This window comes from Papaver somniferum, chromosome 4 (assembly GCF_003573695.1).
Source record: "Papaver somniferum cultivar HN1 chromosome 4, ASM357369v1, whole genome shotgun sequence".
Classification (NCBI taxonomy): domain Eukaryota; kingdom Viridiplantae; phylum Streptophyta; class Magnoliopsida; order Ranunculales; family Papaveraceae; genus Papaver; species Papaver somniferum.
In genome coordinates, this window is record NC_039361.1 from 133,419,946 (window position 1) to 133,437,287 (window position 17,342).

At 37.0% G+C, this 17,342-nt stretch overlaps 1 protein-coding gene across 1 annotated transcript; it reads left to right on the forward strand.

Annotated features, from left to right (window-relative positions):
- Positions 1 to 1,596: 1,596 nt before the first annotated feature.
- On the forward strand, positions 1,597 to 4,565 carry LOC113276625 (protein trichome birefringence-like 2). The gene is made up of 5 exons (XM_026526248.1): positions 1,597 to 3,041; positions 3,174 to 3,369; positions 3,592 to 3,806; positions 3,906 to 4,064; positions 4,149 to 4,565. Exons 1-5 carry the CDS (start codon positions 2,107 to 2,109, stop codon positions 4,492 to 4,494), a joined length of 1,851 nt encoding a protein of 616 aa, XP_026382033.1. The 5' UTR covers positions 1,597 to 2,106; the 3' UTR covers positions 4,495 to 4,565.
- Positions 4,566 to 17,342: the final 12,777 nt, after the last annotated feature.

The following is a 17,342-nucleotide window of genomic DNA, read 5'->3' on the forward strand; positions in this document are numbered from 1 at the left end:
CTTATTCCATTAAAGTTCCAGGGACTTTAGTTCACAAACTGAGTTCGCAAATGAACCTGAGTTCATGAGTATGAATAAAATACTTACCGATTTTAGAACCTAACCACTGTGTTCGCAAGCAGAGTACGCGAACCACAGTTCCAGACTTTGGCTTTGTCGTGCCGTTCACAAAAAGAGTACGCGAACAACAGTTCCGGACTCAGCCTTGTCTAGTTATTCTCAAATAGAGTACGCGAACAACAGCTCCGGACCTTTTCATAGGTAAACCCGTTTTCCAACATAATTCAAAAACAAGAGTTCCGAACCTGAACTAGAGCTTCGTAGTGTACATACAAAGTATACATCCTGTGTTATATCCAGGCATTCGTACTCGTTCTAAACTCTCATTTAATCATTGAAACATCCTTAGAAGACAACAATGGTAATCTTACACATACCACTAGCTTCAAGTAATTTTCAAGTGATTAATCGATCAATACGAAACTTCCCAAGTTAACATCAAATGATTGTCTCACACAAATCATGTAAGATGTTCAAGGTAATTTTCACATGATCATCTTGACTTAATATTTAGTTTCCAACTAAACTCGTCAAGTAGATAATGAACTTTAACTAAAGCTAAAAGCTTCCAACACGTATTTCGATAAATATATAAACAAAATAAACTCGGCCCGAAATGTCAAATATGTATAATGTAAAAGTCTATATAGCTATATGACTTAGTCTCTTTATAAGATAGAATGGAATAGATTTCTGAGTGACAAATAAGTTTTAGTCTCCATATACCTTTTGTTGATAAAGTTCCTTTCTTCAGTAGATCTTCTTCTTTAATCGGTGAACACCGTGAAGTCTAAAGCTCAACTACACACTCTATCCTAATCCGAGACATAGCTATATAAGTATAGGTTTTACCAACTAAACTTTACAAACAAGCTTGAGATAGTGACGCTTGCGAGTTCGACCGAGTAGTGCTCTAACAATTTCGGCGTTAATAGCTACATCTCATGTCGTATGTCTTAGAAGAATCTTGGAAGATGTCCAAGAGAAGAAAGAAGGTATAACTGAAATTTTTTGCGACAACAAATCAACAATAGCAATGTCCAAAAATTCAGTTGAACAATGTAGAGCAAGACACGTTAAGCTCAAGTATCACTTTATTCGAGAAGCGGTTGAAGATGGTGAGATAGAACTCAAGTATTGCAAGAAGGAAGACCAATCGCCAGATATCACCAAGGCACTTCCCAAAAAAAGATTTCAACATTTTCGTGAACTTCTAGGAGTAGAAGAACATCACATTAAGGAGGAGATTGTTGAGTAATGTAATATTTTACAGTTGGAAACCGGATTGCAAACAGTTTGCAAGCGGATTGCAATAGAATAGTGAACTAATTTTAAAGGAGTGTAAACCTTATGTTTAGTTAGGAGTTGACTAAATATATGGATGTAAAACATCCACACGTTTTGTTGTATTGGCTTTCTTGTAGCCAAGTATACGTTGGTTGTAGAAGAGAGAAAAGCTAAGATGATTGTAATTGAGTTGTAAGAGAAGATTGAAGAGAAGTTAATGAAAAAAGAGAGTGAGAAGAACTAAAATAGTTCCCACTTCTCCATTAGCAAAATCAGTCTCAAACACCTATTTTTAATCACCCAAATTACGAACAGATGATAATGTTTCTTCCAATAGATACTGTGGAAACACCAACAATACAAACGACATATATCTAGTTTGTCCTTTTAGTTTACTTATCAATACAACTCTATCTTCCAACTGTCATACTACACTATTCCAAAGAGTATTCCTAAAAGAAAATTCACGTTTTGTTTGTCTTTTTGATTGTATTTTTCTGCATGAAACCGATGGATGTCATTCATTTGAATCGTTTAGTAGATAGCTAGCAGAAGCCTCGGTGAGACTTGGAGTTGGGATTTAGAAGCTTTTTCAGAAGAAAATAAATTCTAATGTATGTGGTGGAGAAATAAATTGATATCCCCATGCTCCCGATGACATCTTCTTCAATCTAGCTAGCTTCTCTTGTTAACCATTAGTCTTGTTTACCTCCTTTTTTTTTTGTTAGGAATAACATCAACTCGTTTCTTATTGAAACAATGATAGAGCTTAGGATTTCGGACAAACTATGTCACTTATTAGGGATAGTACCCTCACGTTATTGTTCGAAGATAATAGGATCGGCATTAGTTTTTGGTTTTGGTTGCATTGTCGGAGCATCAATACTTGTTGTCACAGCTACTATTTTCATGTTCCCTTCTATATCTTCATCGCAAATGAATCCTATGCTTCAAAATGATCTTAATCTGTATTATCATCAAAGTTCTTCTCCCCATTGTTCACAGTACTCTTCAAGTAAAATCCCTGCTCCTCTTGCTGCATCCCCATCCCCATCTCCATCTACTCTACCTCCTCCTCCCTTGTTTCCACCATTTCCTCTTCGAGGATCTCCTCCAACAGCTCCTCCTCCTCCTCGTGAATCTCCATCATTTCCACCATTTCCAGGATCTCCTCCTCCAATACCTCCTCCTCGTGAATCTCCATCTCCTCTACCTTCTCCTTCTAATACTCCATCTCTTCCACCAGCACTGCCTCCTCCGGGATCTCCCCCACTTTCTCTTCGGAATATATTTGAAAACTCCACTGATGACAATCAAACAGGAAGTACTTACACGGTAAACAGCCATTACAACTCAAGTGTTTTATCCATCAATGATCCTCCAGAATTTAGAAACTCAGGAGATACAAAAGTTAATTTATTAAGTACAGTTGTCTCAACATTTTCAAGTGATAGTAGTAATGTTTCATCTGGTGATGATAGCGAGTCTTTTGATGGTGATTGTGATATTTATGATGGTGAATGGGTGAGGGACGTCAATCGGGAACCATATTATGCCCTTGGTTCTTGTCCATACATCGAAAAACAACCTTTCGATTGTTACCTTAACGGAAAACGTGACAATGATTACCTGAAGTGGCAATGGCAGTGGAAATCTCAACCAACAAATATAAGGTGTAATAAGAATATCCCCAGGTAAATCCCATCTATCTTTTTAAAAGATCGAGCTTGTAAAGTGTACTGTTTACTGTGGAACTAATTATTGTATTACCAATTTCAGAAAATAAAGTACACTGTCCTTGGCTTATTTTGGATTTATGTCTGTAGCGTTTTTGATGGAACAGATTTCTTGGAGAGATTGAGAGGGAAAAAGTTGGTATTTTCAGGAGACTCGTTGAATAGAAACATGTTTGAATCTCTCGTTTGTATGCTTTGGAATGTCGTTCCAGATAAGACTAAAGTTGTGAGGCCGTCTATGCAATCAGAGTACAAGACAAGAGGAGATTTATCACTAATCTTCGAGGCGAGTTTTGTTTATATTTCTTAATTAATGATATACTTATATTATTGCTAGACTAGAAATCTCAGTGCCTTATTACAAAAATGACCTGAAGGCCGATTTTGGAAGAAAATATTCTCAAAAAAAAACTAATCAAAAAATGTATCGCCGATTTAAGAAAAAAAAAAGACCAAAAGTATATCTCTTTCTAATGAAAATAAACGTATGATCAAATTTCAAATTCAGGACTACAACTGTACCATAGCATATGTTTGGTCTGCGTTTCTTGTTAATGAAACAAATTCGAAGACTCGGAGAAGTCGAGAACGTGAATTGAAACCAGAACGAGAAACTTTAAGATTAGACCAGATTGATGGGTTGGCAGCATCCGTGTATCAAGATGCCGATGTGGTAGTTTTTGACTCGTATCATTGGTGGGTTGACGGGAAAACTAATAATGGGCAAGTATCTCGAAACATTAAAGAACGGGTTTTTGAAATGATGTTGTAAGCTTTTTGCCTCATAACTATAGTACTAATTAGATCGATTTCGAATTGCAGAGTTAACTATTTTCAAGAAGGCGATTACTTATACCCGAAACTGGATATAAATAGAGCATACAGAAGAGCTCTTATGAGTTGGAGAAGATGGATTGACAACAACATTGATTCCACCAAAACACAAGTTGTTTTCAGAGGATTTTCGCTTAGTCATTACGAGTAAGTACCACAACCTTATCTTTCTCCTGGGGTGAGAATGATATATGTCATCTAAAACATATATTTTTTTGCTCTAATTTACAGAGGAGGGAAATGGAATACTGGTGGAAAATGCAATCTAGAAACAGAGCCGATAACTAATAAAGAAAAATACATAAACCCATCCGCATTGCAGGTGAAAATACTAGAAGACACTCTTCGAAAAATGAAGACTCCAGTAATATATATGAATGTTAGTAAACTCACTTACTACCGGTCCGACGCACATCCTTCACTGTATGGAAAAAATTATACTAGTCAAGAAAGAAGTGGAGCTATGCTTATCCAAGATTGTAGTCATTGGTGTTTACCAGGTGTACCTGATACATGGAATGAGTTGTTGTATGTTTCTCTACTCAAGGCTGGTAAAGGATCTTTCGGTGGCCGATAGCAGGCAACTGAGCTTCTGTACCAAACTGAAATAACATGAAGCTTTATAAATAAATATATAGTTCTAACTATTTTTGAGAACAGTCTCACATTGCCTTGGTTTCTCGGGTTTTTGACGGTTAATATACAGTTTAATATGCCTTAGACAATCCTATTTTTGGTTTTCAAAATTAGTTAGACACACGAACTTCCATACAGTTAGATACATTAATTGGTGTACTTAGCAAGATCCTTCCATGGGATTGGGACTGTACAACCGTTTTTACCATGTAAATCCTTTCCTGCCAACGAGATTACCGACTCTGGTCAATTTCTGTTGAAGTAATAGAAAATTGGTCCAAGTTCATTTATTCTTGATGAAATATGTAAAGAAGAATAATTTATTGTTTTAAAATGGAAAAGATTTATTTCAAACATTTTTACCTAGGAAAAACGATTGGGGGATATAAAGACAACTGGGGTATAGGAAAAGAACAAAAACCGGATTTAAATATCAAATCAGGGTCACCTCTTATCTAAGTATTTTAAGTAATTCCTAATTTATCCCTTACTAATCAGGATTAGTGATTAATAATAATTAGTAAAATCTTAAGATTATTTGATAAATAAATAGTGTGTATTATTATTTGTGTTTGGTTGAGTGAGGTGAGAGAAGAAGGAGGGAAATTTTTTTTGAGAGGGAAATTATTTTGGTGAAAATGGAGGATGATTGTGAAGAGAGAATTGTTGCTAAGAGGTTGAAAATTTGATTTTTTTTCTTTGAATCCACCATTTTTGTAGTTGAAAAAGCTCGGTGGCGGCATGGACTGGCATGAATACCATGCCGGAAGCAGCCATACCGGCATGGTATTCATACCACGTCCATGCCGGCACCAAGCTTATCCAAGGGGTCTGGGTGGGGGGGGGGGGGGGGGGGGGGGGGGGGGGGTTCGGGGGGCAGAGCCCCACCAGGATGTGTTTTGAAATTCAAAACCTACTCCCTTTTGATTTTTTTCTGGTTTTCATCACTTCCGGCACAGTTAGTTAATTCTCGAGCATGCCGGCAACGTTTGCCGACATAGTATGTTGCTTAAATTTCTATGCCGGCACACGATGTAAAGTATCTAGAGAATTGAAACTTTTTCACTTGACTACTGGCATTGATAGATTTCTATCGAGCATGCTGGTACGGCATTGAACGTTAGTTACCAAGCATGCCGGCACCGTTTGCCGGCATGGTTTTCATCAATTTCGGCATGGTCTTCATCACTTCCGGTGATGTAAAAAAATTATTTCCGGCATGGGCTTCATCACTACCGGCATGGTCTTCATCACTACCAACATGTCTTCATCACTATCACATGGTCTTCATCACTTCCGACATGGTATTCATCACTACCGGCATGGTTTTCATCACTTCTCAATGTAAAAAAAAATCGTTTTCAAAGTGAGGAGCCGGCAGAGAAGGAGAAGAGAATTTGAAAGGGAGTGCGGAAAATTTAGAATTTGAAAGAGAATGAGGAACATTTGTGTTTCAAATCCCTAACCCTAAAATAGATTAATAAGAAGTGAAGATGGAAATGGGGCATATGATTTTGTTTTTTAATTTTAAATTTTTAGAATTTTATTTTGAGGGAAGAGTATTTTAGTATTTACATACCCAAAAATCACCCTTTAATAAACGCTACTGGTCGGGGAAGTAATCTATATCCCCCAATTGGTTTTTATATCCCCAACAGGACCGGTCCGGAAGGAGAAGTAGGGAAAGCTCCACTTGCGGGCAACAAGCCAAGAGGGCAACAAATTAGGAACTCTCTGTAGTATGTAGTATTTAGCTGCTAGTTGAGAAAAGAATTGGGATGGATATAAAGATTGAGGAAGTAACTTTCCAATCGATTGAAAATCGACTTCACTTGGTGTTACTAGGATTTCTGAATGTTTTTTTAACTAGTTTCTTGATTTCTCTATGTCTCTCAAGGTAAGCTTTAGGGTTTTAATTTAATCTAATTAATGCTTTGTTAATGTTGTTTTCTATGTCATTTATATTGAAATGCGATATCAATTCATTTTATTTTTCTGGGATTTTGTTTGATGAAACTCTACTCCATATTTTTTCCGGAACTTTATGCTAGAAATATTGATTCCGTTAACAACATGTTCACCTGGAGTATCCTTTCTCCTTATTCTTTAACTTTCCAACTACATTTATAAGATTTAACATTCAAACCTTACTTGATTATTCCTGCGCCAGAAACACACAACATATGGAGGGTACTTAATTAAAGACTAAAAAATGTTACGGGTTACAAACTACTCTTATACGCTCTGGCATTTTGAGTTCTTTCTATGTGAAAATATCTGGACAGCGTACACGTGATTTCCTTTTGAATACAGTATTCATAGACAATAATAAATCATCGTTAATTAGTATGTTGGCATTTCAGAATAGAACAACCTTTTGGAGCTACGTTTGCTCATATTTCTTTCAGGAGGTGGGGGCAACATTGTTTGGATTCGCTTTGGGGCAAAAATATCTCAGGACCGGCCCCGTCCCAATCGCGTTCAACAAGAGATGCTTGCGAGTTTTTTTTTTTTGTTTCGGTAAAGAATAAAGAGTAATAAATTCGCTTACTACGTATTCTGTGATGTGATTGTGGAGCAGCTTTTGTAGAAATTGACTATTGTTGGAAGTTGGAACATGTTTCTCATTTTGAATGCCAGTAGCTATACTGCATATGGCATATCATGATTCAACGAAATCTAATTGCAGATGAAACATCGATGTCTATCCCCATAACGCGATGAATCATCTGAGGTGAATCATATATCGAAAATAATACAAGTTCACTGCTGAGTGCTGACTGCACAATAGTACAAAACTACATAGTCAAATGACTTTTAATTGATATGGAACGGAAAGAAGGAAATTGGATGGAAAGCAAAACTATTTTCTTTTTCATGATCAATGATCCCTCGATACCCATAATTTATTATGGTATCAGAGCGGGGAGATCCGCTCAAATCGCTTCCGCAACAAAATTAAGATTTTGGTTTTCGCATAAACAAACGTTTTTTTTTTGTCAATATAAAATAGTCGATACTTTTTCTGCTCTCAAGCAATCAACAGAGAGAGTTGGTCACGATCTTGCATATAAGCTCGTGGGTTCTAGCACTAAAGGTATTTTTCATCAAGTTTAATTTATTTTTTTGGGTGCTGTCTTATTTGCAAAACTATTGATCGCATCAATATATGCTCTCAAGTCTATGCAATAGTATCTAAATCAATTGACTTATTGGTTCTAATCAATTTCCATGACTAATGGGAATTCAATAACTCATTAAACCAGATGAGTCATACAACCTTTTTGGTTGTTCTTCAAGAAGTCAATTTTTTTTAACTTTCGTTATGGGTCACCGTTGTTATCAACTATATGACTCTGTCCTGCTCATGTTCCATATTTTTGGGAATATATTCATCACAATCATAATCCATTCTCTATGTATTTTCTCCGAACCTTTTCGAAAATCAGTTTTCATTCAAGAAAACTCTCCTAAACAGTTACAACATATCTCAGTGACTAACTGTTATTTTTTTTGTAATCAAACTCATTATCTGAGTTTCTGGGTATCGAACATAACCTAAGGTTGTTTCGCTTTCTATCAACACCTAATTCAGGGTTTAGTTCCTCCACTGTTCGGAGTTATTAGCAGATGTTTCATGTTTAGCAATAATCATTGAGTGCAAAGCTTGCCAGTACTTGCAATTTCAATTCCGAACTGCTCCAATCATTACTGGTACAAAGCTAAAGTGATGTACGTTGTTGTTGATTGTTCATGTATCAGAACATGAAGTCTTCGTACCTTATAAGTTTGTTGATTGATTAATCAAATCATTAACTCGCAAAACCATTTTCGATTGAGAATCCTCCTCTGTCATCTTTGGTGATCTCATGTCAATATGACCATATCCCATCTTGCTCCTGTGAGCTATTTAATCTATCTTTTGATCTCTATATGATCATTTTATGTCTGTTTTATTCTTCATGTGGTTATATATATATATATATATATATATATATATATATATATATATATATTAATCATGTGCATTGGCAGTCATCAACTCTGCATCGTTTCTGTGATTCTAAACTGTTGTTTCCTTTTAATCAAATCTGATTTTTTAATCAAAATCCGTTTTACATCTCATCCAAACTGATTTTATTCCAATAATTCTTTATAATCATCCTTGTTGGTATAATCTCTCATTTCTTTTTTAACTACAATCATAAGTAGTTTCTCATGGTTGTTCCCATGATCACAGCAAACCTTATTCAAAAGGAATAAGTTCTCATATCATACGTCTGTTAGTTGACGAAACCATTTTTGGATTTGTTTACGTTTGCAGTCAAGCCAACTCACTGACTTACACTACATCTTATTCAAGCCCAACCAAGACATTTAACTGCAAAGATATTTTGAGCGTATTTGTCACTCGAGGCAAATTTCAAAATCAAGTCAAGACCTGTTTCAGCAGTTCGATGCTCGTTTTGCCTCATTATTTTGTGTCTTAATTGAAGATCCAGTTCGTCTCAAGCGTGATCTTCGAAGTCCAAGTACAAGATATGGAGGAAGATATTGAAGAAGAACAATCAAATTGCAGGCTTTAATTACATGATAAAGCCGGCTCATAAAGTTCAACCGCCAAGGTCCGTGAAAGAAGATCATATACCATTATCGAAGTACGTTATACAAAGTTTCTTTACAAGGTTTCTTTTCAAGATGTTGTCCAAGTTGCACACTTCAAATCTCTCCGTGTCCAACTTATGGGGGGGGGGGTGTTGGAATATACGGTGCATTATAGATCAAGAAGACCAAGTCTGTAACAATACCTTCTAGATTATAGGATCAAGTCAGCTAGTAAATCCTCTAATGTAGATAGATAAGTTTCACCTAGTCAAAGATATGGTTTGTTTCTTTATCTTCTAGGTACATATCCTATCAACTATAAATAGGATCAATCTTGTAAATGTAAAACATCCCAGAACACTAAGTCTGGAGATCAATCTAATTCATCCTGCGGGGTTCTGTCATTGGACGTAGGCGTTAGTGCCGAACCACTTTAATCTCTTGTCTTCTATGTTTGATTGATTTAGTTTTCATGATCAATGATCCCTCGATACCCATAATTTATTAGTTCAAAAAGAATGAGTTTGTAATCTAGCTAATGATATCTAAAATTACCTTAATCAACAACATAGACAAGATAAAGCAATATTTCACGCTGTTAATTCCTGCCAATGTTTACAAGTCATTTGTTTGTGCAGTGTTGTGTAACTCAGGCAGTTCTATTCGTCTGTCCTGAGTCTGAGATTTCAGGGAAGAACAAAAATCACTATCAAAGACTTGGTGGCTTCGTGCTTGCCGGAGCTGGATGATAATTATACATTCAATATGGGGGTGTATATGTTGTGGGATATATGTAGAGGAAAAAATGAGATGGTTTTTGAGCATAAACCAATTAGTATTCAATCGGTTATGACACATCGACTGTATTGGTTTAACATGTTTTATTATCATGAGGAAGATTCTTAGCTTTCGAGTCACTTTCATAGACATGAGTATGCCGTGGTGAATAGAAATCAACAGTGATGTCCCCCTTCATCTGATATGGTTAAGTTAAACTTAGATGCCGCTTGGTAGACTTTGGGTTTTACTTGTGTTGTGGTGGCTAAAAATAGCCTTGGAAAGTCTATGTGTGCTCAAACAAATGTTGTTGATTCTCAGAGCCCAATAACTGCAGACGCATCAAATTTTGTTTTAGCAATTTTCCTTGCAGCATACATGAAGTACAACAAGGTTATCATTGAAGGGATGCTCATAAAGTAGAGGTGTCTTTAAATGGTGTATTGTTGAAAGTCCCTTGGAGACTACTTCAGTTCATTTATCGGATTAAACATGTGGTTAGTCGGCTCGATCAAGTTGACTTCTCTTATATTCCGCGGGAAGCAAATGAAGTTGCTCATCTACTCTCTGCCCATGCCATCAGACATAATTTTTACTAATGGTAGATATCTTCGCATCCTTCTTGCATTTCTTCCTATCTTTCTTTGGAAAAAGTGTTTGTTCCTTAACAATAGTTGTTTGTTTCTCTTTTGTTTGGTTGTTGGTTTTCAATCCAAAGAATTTTTTAATTAATAATTGAATTAATAACCCAGAGATTTTTTTGATCTAAATAACTGGCACCTACATTGGCTTATATTTAGTACTATAAACACATTAAGCGAAACAGACGAATGAGCACCAAGTGTGAAATTTAATTACCACTAGCATACAACCTGTACATGTGATACGCACCGGGTACGATAAAGATTTTGATTTGAGGGGGGGGGGGGGGGGGCGTGATGCTTTAAATATATTCTTGATTATGATTATTTTAATGGTAGGAAAATTTGACACCCTTCCGTAATTCAATATATGGATTCTTTTTTTACTATTTTTATTGTAAATTTTGTCATCTATAATAGATTTTTTGTTTAAGATACAATTTTATTTATTTATTTACTTTAAGTTATAGAATGAAAATGGATGATCCGCGAACCAAAAAGTTCAATGGTACGAGATTCAAAAAAAATCGCAAATATGGTGTAAGAATATGAAATAAAATCTCAACCAGGACTAAGGGTTTTGTTGACCATCCAATATAAAGGACGGTGAGCCTACCTTTTAACGTGGAGCCGCAAATGGAATTAATTTTATAAAAATTCAATGAACACAAAAAGTAAAGGATGTAAATAGTTTTAAAATCAATCAGAAGTCACAGTTCCATTGACGGTCCAATGGGCAAGAGTGTAAACGCAATTCTCGACATGGAGTGAGATATGGATTAAAATGTTTAGGGTATTGATGGTTACCTTAAATGCCCAAATTAGTCCAGAATCATCCATGTCGATCTCACTCATATAGAACTATTTGCTGCTACGGGTAATGTGTTGTAGAAAGTGATAAGAAAGATGTTTGATTCTCATACTTGTAAACCTTTGGTTTTAGACCTAAATTTCTAAAACTAAAAAAAAATAAATACTTAATTCGAAAACTGATTTCAAGATTTAAAACATCCAAGACACTGGATTCGACTAATACAAATGATTGAATGATGTAACAAATATTTCAAAACCCTAGTTACCTTCCAAGTCCTTATATTTCTTAATTCGCAAATAATCAGGCATATTCTCAAATACTAATTGTATTCCCTAAGCATAGATTATCAATTCATTAAACAAAATATAACCTATTAAATTGAATCACAAGTAATTAAGAAAATTATGCAAATAATTTAAAACTATGCAAAAGCAGTGATTGAGTGAATTATAAATTAAAACTAGAGAAAATAAAATAGTTACCCATCAGTCATGCGTAAATAACCTCCTACATTACCTTGTTTACACAAGAATTAGCTCATCATGGTGTATACTCTCTCAAAATATTGATCCATTGCTCAAAAAAATGTTACAAAGATGAAAAAGGAGAGAAAATAATAACGCAGCGAGTTTGCAACGTATATTGGGCGTTACAAACTCATCGTTATAATGTAAATATATTAAATTCAAACTAGGTGTTGCAGAGCCGCTGTTATAAAGAACTGTAGCTCAGAACTGTCGCAGAAGCAACAATCGCAAAGGTGAGAATAGATGACAAATTTTAAACGACAGACTTGATGTGCAGTCTGTGCGTCTTTTTCCTCTCTTCTCTGCAGATGATTTTTCTCCCAAACTTTCTGTCCCCCTATACGATTCCCCAACAACCTTTTTATATATCACACGACCTCAAATCACGCGAGTTAATTCTCATTATCTTCGTTCTTTTTCTCAGCAAAATCATGGAGTTATTATTCTGCTTTCCTTATCTGCTACGCGTAAATAGGCTTTCAACAGTCTCTCCAATCTTATAGAATAAAATCCTCTGATAATATCTTCTCCCATTCAATACATATCCTCTAAATAAAAGACATTTTTTTATCACTTCCAACCAATTCCTTATCTGCTACGCGTAAACAGGCTTTTAACAGTCTCTTATAGAATAAAATCCTCTGATAACTCTTACTGCCTTGTTTGCCGAGATAACAAATGACATTTTTTTTTATCAATTCCAACCAATTACCAGTCCTGTTTTAGCGTAACAGGCTTGTCCAAATCCAAAACTGTAAACAAATCTTCCAAAAATTTCGCCAAAGTCTTCCACGGAACATTTGAAATTTCAAACCATTTTTCCCGCCAAAATTCATGGGAGAAGATAGAGTGCCCTTATCCGCGCTGGGTGTCCCTTTAGTACCGGAGGGCCCTTATCCAAATCGGGGATCCTTTTAGCACCTGTCCTCGGGTGCCTTTAGCACTTTTCAGGTGTGTCTTTGATAATTTTTCCCCTGGGTGCAAATTTCACTTTTTGAGCCAATTTTTCCACGAAAGTCTATTTCTCCAAAAACACATATACACACATAAAAACACCATAATAAGTATAAATGAATACTAAAAAAATAGAGAAATAAGATCAAATCAAACACAAAATATGTCTATCAACAGGACGATCAAAATCCGAATCCACACGGTATTTTAATATTAGGTTGAGACTTGATCAGTAACAATCAATATTGTTCTCACTTGGCGAATCCCTGGATGGACCAGCCGATCGAGTAAACTATGTGCCTGGCCCGACTGTTACCAGATTTTCTGGATACTGCACATTTGTGATGATTTGTACCTCATTACATTTATCTTAGATTAAAAAAAAAATCTCTACAAAAGTCATTATGTCTATATTTATTATATATAATAATTGAAACAAAATATTCTCACTATATTTATTCTGATAATACTTTTTTACGACATGGATAGTTGTCATGAGGGTGTTGGAAAAAAAATCTCTTTTTAGGTCTTGCCACGTACAAGTAAAATTTAACATATATTTACATTTTTATACTAATTGAACTGATTCTCACAAATTTCATTTTGACGCTATTATTTTTTGATGATGTAGATAGTTGTAATGAGCTTATTCGAAAATATGGCCCGAAATATAAAGCTTTATCATTAGTTTTGTACCCCACACAAGTAAAACATAACATATATTTACATTTTTATACTAATTGAAATCAAATACTCTCACTACATTCATTCTGACCCCACCTTTTGATAATGTGGATATTTATGTGAGACTATTGGAAAATAGAGCTTTCTCAATTATTCTGGCGGCACACAAGTAAAATTTAGCATATATTTACACTATATTTACTCTTCCAAAATTTAGCCCAATTCTGAACTTCAAACAAAACTAACCCTCACTTTATTGACCGCTTCATACGCAAACAAGAAAGAAAAACACCAATCAAAATTAACCTTATATCCAGTGCTGCTCAATATCTTCTTACTGGATCATTTCTTGCATGAAAGAAGAGTCTTCAATTCATATCCGTGGATATGAGCCGTAAGGAAACGATCAAAATTCACCCAGCAACGAAGGGCCAAAGACGTTTCACAGGAAACAGGACTCGTCAGGAGTGTCACAACAAGTCACGGCTTGTGAAACCCTGTTGGAGAGTATATATCTTAAGACCCTTGCAGAAGTTCAGAGAGTTGTTCAACAGTCCACGCCCCCAACCACAACGGCTTTACCAAACAGAGAGGCACCTGAAGAAGGAGAAATTTACAAATACCATCATGAAGATGAAAACTTCACTAATGAATGGTACTCAGTTCGACCGTGTCGCAATGCCACTGATGCAGGGCTCTCGAGAGAAGTTGCACTTCAGCAGAACCTCCAAACTAAGCGATCCGCGTCTATGTCGATACATGCCTCAGCTAAACGATCCTCGTATCAAAACCCACAATAATTCTCACGACAACTGCTGCAAACACGAGAAGAGCTAAACTCAGGGTATCCACACTTCCGATTACCAATGAGGAAGGTTCTGGATCTATTGGAAGCTTGGGTGCAAGACGGAGTAGTTCAACTACCTCCTCTATGGCGTTCACCAACTAATCAAGAGATGATTGATCCGAGATATTTCCACTACCACAGATTCATCCATCACCCCGCCAGTGAATGCAACGGCCTAAAACACATTGTTTGGGAGAAAACCAACTCAAAGGATCTACGCATATGAATCGACAATATTTCCTCTCTCCACAAGCCGACGCGAGCAGTTTCATAGGAGAGATCGAATTAGTTGGGGACTTTTCATTAGCAGAAGTCATTAGCAGAAGCGTGTTACAACAACCCGTTTAAAGAAATTATCTGGAAAAGCCCAATTTCATTCCGCTGGAACCTCGTCAACAAGTAAGTCTCGTTAAAACAATTATTGTACGAGAAATCTTTGGAAATTTACTGGGGACTCACACGAGTCCCGGTTTTTGAGAGTGAAGTCATTATCGTTCCCAATCTCCATCTTATGTTTTGCTTTACATGTTTCTTTTCATGTGATGTTTTCAATTCTCATGCAACATACACAATTTTCTAAGGTACATTACCTGCATTCGAAAATGAGAATTTATAGAATTTCTATTGACCCGCTCATAATTCCTCTCGGAGAAAACTACTCATAAATTATCCCAAAATCAAATTCAAATATCTTCAATCACTTGCTAGTTAAAAAAAAATATAATCAAATCAAACCATGAAAGAAATTCCTCACATCACTCAAAACATCTAAAAAAAGAGCAGCTTTCGCGTTTTGGAGGGCGGCCTGCTTCAGCTTCAACTCCTTAGACAACCTCTTGATCTCTTCCTCCTGACGAGCAATGCAATCCATGGAAGGAAATTCATTCATTTCGCCTTGCAAGTTATGGATTTCAGAAAGTCCTTTGCATAACCAGGAGGCATTAAACTCATACTGCACGAACACGTCTCAATGAAACTTCCAGCTTTCAATTACTTCCTCGGAAACGGTGCGCCCAGTCACGATGCTCATACCATAAATGGAGGATAAAACTTCTTGGATACGATTGACTAATGCAAAGCGACTTTTAAGCTTCTTAGAAGTAGCTATGTGCTTGTAATTCTTCCATATCTTGGTGTACAACTCTTCATACTTAGATGGCACACTGAACCCTCCAACCAGCACATGATCGTCAAAAGGTACATTAAAAGGGGGGGTCAAAAGTGACCCCAGCAGCAGAGTGAACAACAGCGGAGTGCACAGCCAATGCTTTGTCGGTCAAAGGGGGCTCCTTAAAGGGAAGCCCCACTACAATCATAGATGTATCCTCTCCAGCATTCCCGCGTCGTTCGCTTCACCCTGAAGGTTGATATCTACAACGGTCTCCTATACAAGTTCACTGAAAAGATCAGACTCCTTACCACTATGGAAGATGCTTCCTTCGTCGCCGACCGAGTTTGCATCATCCTTGTCATCACCTTCGAGAGATTCAGTCTCACTGGATTTCTCTAAAGCTGCATTACGACTACGTGCCGACCTCGTAAAAGCATTTTCCTTCATGTTGCCCTGATTTTGAATAAAGATCACGTTTCGTTGAAATGGCGCAAGATAGATAAAGCCGGCAGATCAAAGGAGAAGTTTAAAGTACATGCCTATGGGAAGAATTGAAAATCATCGTTCCATTTGCGTGCGTCTTAGACCTTGCTCCTTCATCTTGGGGACTGCAGTCAGCAGAAGCTCCAGCCCTGGTTCGCTTGCCCAGAAGTGGCTTCAATAGTTTATGCTTCTCCAAAATTTAGAGGGTGGGATCACCACGAGGAATTGTCATGTTCTCTTCCGAGAATTTTTGAAAAGCTAGCAGATCTTCTCGCCAAAAACTTATATACTCTACAAGTGAGGGATGGTCTTCTTCCAAGAAGCAGGAATGGAAGGCTATGCTTCATTGAAAATAGGCTAGCATCAAGAACAAACGACACAAGCTCCTTTTAAGGCATCGGCGGGCGATCAAACGGGATGCATTGATCAAATCTCATCTGACGGGCGGCTCTGTCAATATTATAAGGAACCGCAGTGAGGAATTCATCAAAATAAGATAGAACATATCCCGGAATGCAGCTTCGCAGAAAATGATCGCTCCAGAGCTCATATCCTTTCCGTCGGTGTGCAACACACTGTTAGGAGTAGTGGCGAAGGTCTTTGGTTGAACCACAAAAGAATGAACCGGTCCCCATGGGCGGAAATCTATGGCGTACACGTTATCGACAAAATCGACAAGCCTTACCCCCGGTTTTTGTCGTCTGTTTTTCCAACAGAGTATTCTCGAACCACCATACAAGCTAGAAAACGAAGTTGCAGGGACAGGAGCATAATATTTGAAATGTTCCCATAAGCATGCTTGGAGGAAAGCTATGTGAATATGCGACTCCGCTTTCTTGTACCCGTTGGAGGTGTGCATGTCTGCTGCCAAAGCATCCAGATGAGAGTACAGTGATCCAAGGAATAAACTGCCTAAGGGGAGAACCACACATTTCGCTAACTTTATGGCAAACATGACAAGATCATGTCTTATAGCCTTCTTCCCAGAGTCGTCATCAAAGATGTCCCTAGACAGCCACAAAGACAGAAATACGACCACGCTGAGTGTATCATCCAGTGCCTGGCCCGGCCTTGGTTTTGTAGGAAACCATTGAGATACCCACCAAGTGTAAAAGCATTTCTCGTCCTTTTTCTGTTGATCATACTCTTCTGCTTTCTGAAGTATAACATCGAGGGTGGAATTTTCTTCGGTGGATAGTTTATAGTGGAAACTTCCCGCGATGGGAAGATTCAGCAACACGGCTACGCTTTCCAAAGTAATAGTAATTTCTACCCATCTACATATAGTCGTGTGTGTGGAAGGACGCCATCGAGAAATGAAAGTAATCAAACCTGCAACGTCTTTC

Excerpts from the sequence above, each read along its gene's own strand:
- LOC113276625 (XM_026526248.1), top strand. The coding sequence starts at position 2,107 with ATGATAGAGCTTAGGATTTCGGACAAACTATGTCACTTATTAGGGATA. Across the intron at positions 3,042-3,173 it reads TGTAATAAGAATATCCCCAG|CGTTTTTGATGGAACAGATT; the intron begins GTAAATCCCATC and ends TTATGTCTGTAG. Across the intron at positions 3,370-3,591 it reads ATTTATCACTAATCTTCGAG|GACTACAACTGTACCATAGC; the intron begins GCGAGTTTTGTT and ends TTTCAAATTCAG.